The sequence below is a fragment of the Oculina patagonica genome, chromosome 5 (assembly GCF_052425735.1).
Source record: "Oculina patagonica isolate OP01 chromosome 5, crgOcupat, whole genome shotgun sequence".
Classification (NCBI taxonomy): Eukaryota; Metazoa; Cnidaria; class Anthozoa; order Scleractinia; family Oculinidae; genus Oculina; species Oculina patagonica.
Window position 1 is genome coordinate 13,007,513 of NC_135762.1, and position 5,525 is coordinate 13,013,037.

The 5,525-nt window shown below is 45.6% G+C and overlaps 1 protein-coding gene across 1 annotated transcript; it reads left to right on the top strand.

The window, feature by feature from the left end:
- The first annotated feature begins 661 nt into the window (after positions 1-661).
- Positions 662-5,525, top strand: LOC144655012 (neuronal acetylcholine receptor subunit beta-3-like). Its single transcript, XM_078515235.1, has 5 exons — positions 662-1,065; positions 1,781-1,825; positions 2,118-2,227; positions 3,749-4,035; positions 4,684-5,525. The coding sequence occupies exons 1-5, from the start codon at positions 988-990 to the stop codon at positions 5,523-5,525; spliced, it is 1,362 nt and encodes a 453-aa protein (XP_078371361.1). The 5' UTR covers positions 662-987.

The window sequence follows — 5,525 nt, forward strand, 5'->3', positions numbered from 1 at the left end:
CTTCATGTACGATTATGAGCCAGCGAAGATCAAATTGCGTTGTAGCGGTCAAGGTAGATAAGAGTTTGTATGGGAATATTTAAGGTAAGGCTTTTTTAATGAAAAACGGCTGCAAATGGTCCGAAAAAAGTGAAGGATTTGTTTTTAGACATCGTCGACCAAAACGCATAGAACGCGCACCCCGCAGGTTTGGAGATCTTTCGAGAATACCGGTTGCTGAATTTTGCGGTATTGTTAAATGACAAGGGAAGGTTAAGTCTGCGTTCAAGCCAAGTGGCCCATCTGCTCCATCAGCGGAGATTATCTCAGTTTCTGTATCATTATGCCACAAGGAATATTTCTACTCCCGCCTGGATGGAATGCTAGTCTTCCTAGTCCATCGCAGGGTTAACTCCCAGCTTTTAATTCGCCGGTACCCATTTTTGCACCTGGGTGGAGAGAGTCACTATGAGAGTAAAGTGTCCTGCCCAAGAACCCAATACAGTGACTTCGGCCGGGGCTTGAACCCGGACCGATCGATCCGGAGTCCAGCTAGCCTGAGTATAAGGCTTTTCTAAAGGAAAAAGGAGAAAGAGTAGAAGCGCGAAAGGCTCTTCACTTCCCCCCTTCCCCTCAGGAAGGTCTGATACTCAGGCTAGGGTCCAGCTAGGTTAAACATTAGGCCACCGCGGCTCTCTTTCATCGCGCGCTACTTTTCAATTAACGTCAATACGTTGACAAGGACTTGACAGGAGTGACGCAAGTAAGGAAAAATCATCAGAGCATATTGCCCTGATGTACCTTGAAATTCTTATAAGTAGCATTTTAAAGTCAGTATAGTAATCTGTAGGGAGAAATCTAAGTTTGAACTCATGTGAAAAGTAGGCATTAACCAGACACTTATAGCTCTTTTATTGCCACACAGAATGCACATGGCCAAGAATAAACGTATCCAACGAACATCGACTGCGCCAGGAGCTGTTCCCCTCAGGAGCGCCCTTTGACCGGATGGTACGGCCCGTGCTCGACTCGTCGGAAGCCGTGAAAGTTAAGTTCAGGGTAGAGCTCAAAGCAGTTGTAGATGTGGTAAGTTCTACAAATGCAAATTATGGAGAGGTAGAGACATATTACGTTGACATGCCTTGGAGAAATTAACCTGTGATCGGGCGTTCTTTATTTCGAAAGGGAGAGGGTAAAAAAGAACGCCCTTCTTTCCCCAGAGTGATAAGTAGGGAGGGAGGGCATGATCTCAGGTTTTGGAGAGAAGGGAAACCGGATTTGCAAACTGCAGGGTGAGGAAGGTTGTCTGATTTGGTATTGACACTGAGATCATTGGTGATATCTTCTGTCAGAGGGTAGGGTAGAGGTATGACAAGTTGCAGGGGTGGCTAGGGTACGTTATGACTTCGGGGCTAGGGATGGGTGACGTAGGAGAGGGGTTAGAAAAGAAAGGTTCGAAATGTAGCCTGCGTAGCTGGCGGTTTTTGGGGGGGTTTAAATCGCGCACAAACAGGAAGCGAAGCCGAAACAACGAACGGCATAGCCGCGAGGGGTTGTGCGCGCACTAAACCCCAACAAAACCGCCAGCTACGCAGGCTAGCTAAAAAAACCTTCTCAAAGTTGACTTGTGGAAAGACTTATTAAGCTTGAAGAAATAAAATAGGGGGCAAAAACGAGAGTCTTCCCGTTTTAATCTGTACAATTTTGCTTTTATTTCGTAAGCAACCAACATGGTTATAATTGTTCACGCTCTGTAATGACTGGATGTGGCTAATAACATTTGTATCCATTTTTTACGCAGGATAAAAAAGGACAAGTTGTTTCGACAGACACGTTCATCATACAGGTATGTTATAACTATGTTATAGTTACTTTAAATATTGTTCACTATTTTAAGGTAGTAGAATTGTTCAAAGGTAAAAAATAAACCATACCTAAAGACTCGCTCTTTTCAAAGATATTAATGAAGTTAACATAAATGCAAGAGATGGGGGCTTCTTTCAGCTTAGGAGCGGAGAAAAAAATGCCAAAGTTGGTTGCTACAAGCGCCATTTTGCAATGTTTAATCCATATCGTATTATCGAATATTATTGATTCATTGGTTGCCTTTGTTTATTTTTTTTTTCTTCTTGCTTTAGCGTTGGAATAATTCTTTTCTCATGTGGTCACCCAGTAAGTTTGGTGGTCTGGAGAAAATTCTTGTGAGTCCTGAGGAGATCTGGGCTCCAGATATTGCACTACAGAACAAGTAAGTGGGCGCTGAGGGTGGGGTGGGGTATGTCTCTAAATCAGCGAAACACTATTTCAAGTCACATAAAAGTGTTTTGATTTGGATCGATTGATTGATTGATCGATTGATTGACTGACCGACCGACCGACCGACCGACCGACCGACCGACCGACCGCCTGCCTGCCTGCCTGCCTGCCTGCCTGCCTGCCTGCCTGACTGACTGACTGCACTGACTGACTGACTGACTGACTGCACTGACTGACTGCACTGACTGCACTGACTGACTGACCGACTGACGGACGGACTGACTGACTGACTGACTGACTGACTGACTGACTGACTGACTGACTGCACTGACTGACTGACTGACTGCACTGACTGCACTGACTGACTGACGGACTGACTGACTGACTGCACTGACTTACTGACTGACTGACTGACTGCACTGACTGACTGACTGACTGACTGACTGCACTGACTGACTGCACTGACTGACTGACTGACTGACTGACGGACTGACTGACTGACTGACTGACTGACTGACTGACTGACGGACTGACTGACTGCACTGACTGCACTGACTGACTGACGGACTGACGGACTGACTGACTGCCTGCACTGACTGCACTGACTGACTGCACTGACTGACTGCACTGACTGACTGACTGACTGACTGACTGACTGACTGACGGACTGACTGACTGCCTGCACTGACTGCACTGACTGACTGACTGACTGACTGCACTGACTGACTGACTGACTGACTGACTGACTGACTGACTGCACTGACTGACTGCACTGACTGCACTGACTGACTGACTGACTGACTGACTGACTGCACTGACTGACTGACTGACTGACTGCACTGACTGCACTGACTGCACTGACTGACTGACGGACTGACTGCACTGACTGCACTGACTGCACTGACTGACTGACTGACTGACTGACTGCACTGACTGACTGACTGACTGACTGACTGCACTGACTGACTGACTGACTGACTGACTGACTGACTGACTGACTGCACTGACTGACTGACTGACTGACTGCACTGACTGACTGACTGACTGACTGCACTGACTGACTGCACTGACTGCACTGACTGCACTGACTGACTGACGGACTGACTGACTGACTGACTGCACTGACTGACTGCACTGACTGACTGACTGACTGACCGACTGCACTGACTGACTGACTGACTGACTGACTGCCTGCACTGACTGCACTGACTGACTGACTGACTGACTGCCTGACTGACTGACTGACTGACTGACTGCACTAACTGCACTGACTGACTGACCGACTGACGGACTGACTTACTGACTGCACTGACTGACTGACTGACTGACTGACTGACTGCACTGACTGCACTGACTGACTGACCGACTGACGGACTGACTGACTGACTGACTGCCTGCCTGCCTGCCTGCCTGACTTCCTGGCTGACTGACTGACTGACTGACTGACTGACCGCCTGCCTGCCTGCCCGATTGGTTGGTTGATTGATTGATTGATTCGTTCATTGATTCGCAGTGCAGATGATAATGTCGCTCAAGCAGGCTACACGGAGAAATTCAAGACATGGATAGTTATCTACCACAATGGCACAAGCGAGTGGATTTCACCCGTGTCCTTCAAGAGTGCTTGCAACTTCGATGTCACCTTTTTCCCATACGACGAGCATCGCTGTGACATGATTTTTGGTTCATTGACAATGGACAAAACGCTTATGGATATTGAAACAGAAGAAATGCATGTACGCAAAGACGAGGACAAAGAGAAAGAGAAAGTCAAAGACCACGATGAGGACGAAGAATTTGGTACGTATAAATCATCCACGTATGTAAAAAATGTTTTAAGCACGCTGTTGTTTTTGTTGACATACGGGACTTTCAGTTTTTTATCGTTAAGTCAATTTTCTTAATTTCGGTGTCATTGAAGATGGCGGATTTGAAGGCGTTGTTGACTAGGGTCCTTTAATAAGGTTTAATAAAGCAGATGATCACGTGACATGTTTAGGAAAGAGAGGACGCCAGTTTTTACGATTAGGGAAACATTTAAGCTTGGTTGGAGCAAATCTAACTAATGATAAGTGTATAGCAAATGATCAATATCTACTTTTAAAGTTTATACCATTGTTATATTTCCGTTATTGTTATATTTTTGTGAGGGCCACAAGTTTATCAGTTTGATTACTGTCAGGTGTCACCCTCATTAAATAAAGTCATACTTACTTACTTACTTACTTACTTACTTACTTACTTACTTACTTACTTACTTACTTACTTACTTACTTACTTACTTACTTACTTACTTACTTACTTACTTACTTACTTACTTACTTACTTACTTACTTACTTCTTTCTACGTTAACGTTGGTATGTCATTTCCATGTTTAGGTAAGCAGAAGAGTAATATCCTGTAGGTTACAGTAGGAACTGACGTAATATATTTTTTTATCCTTACAGAACAGGTGGGAAAAAGTGGGTCCTGGTCAATCCAAATGATAGAAGTGAAAAGGAGGGAAAAACGCCTAAGAGGCTGCCCGAATCCATTCACCGAGATTCGCCTTAGTTTAATCATTCGCCGTAAGCCGTTGCACTTCGTTGTATTCTCCATGGTGCCGTGTATGTTAATCGGAGCACTGATCCTCGTCAGCTTCTTCATTCCTGCAGAAAGCGGTGAACGAATCGGTTTCAGCTGTACAATCCTCCTCGCTGTCAGCGTCTACCTGCTGATCGTGACAGAAGCACTTCCCGAACAGTCAGACACGCTGCCACTCATCGGTGTGTACTACATAATAATCATGATAGAAATAGGGCTGGCGCTGACCGCTACCATTGTCGTACTCAAGGCGCATCACGCTACCATAGAACCACCAGCTTTTCTCAAATGCTGCTTGTTCATCAACAGCATTTATAGATGTTGCCGGAAGTCTAAGGTTAGACGCACTTCGAAAATTGAGCCACCTGTCCAAGTGACCGTGCTCGACTGCGATAATGTCGATAATGTCCATGAAGAGAAACGCAACGGCGCTGAAGAAAGATACCTAAAGCCAAGTATGATTGACATGAGCCGACTGTCAGTAAGCAGCGGTAGCGAATTATTTACTCGCCCCAATAGCGTCGTCGATGTGGAAGAGGAAGACTGGAGCGAGACCTGGCGCCAGATTGGCAAGGCTTTAGATCGACTTTTCTTCTGGACGTTTGTCATTTCGTTTTTTATCTCTACCGTTGTAGTGTTTTCGTACGGCCCTTCCTTAGCTAAGCCTTTGAATAATGAAGTTGATAAGTTGTACAACTTTCACTGA

Coding starts and splice junctions, on each gene's coding strand:
- LOC144655012 (XM_078515235.1), top strand. CDS start 988: ATGGTACGGCCCGTGCTCGACTCGTCGGAAGCCGTGAAAGTTAAGTTC. Junction 1,066..1,780: donor TCAAAGCAGTTGTAGATGTG/GTAAGTTCTACA, acceptor TTTTTTACGCAG/GATAAAAAAGGACAAGTTGT. Junction 2,228..3,748: donor GATATTGCACTACAGAACAA/GTAAGTGGGCGC, acceptor ATTGATTCGCAG/TGCAGATGATAATGTCGCTC.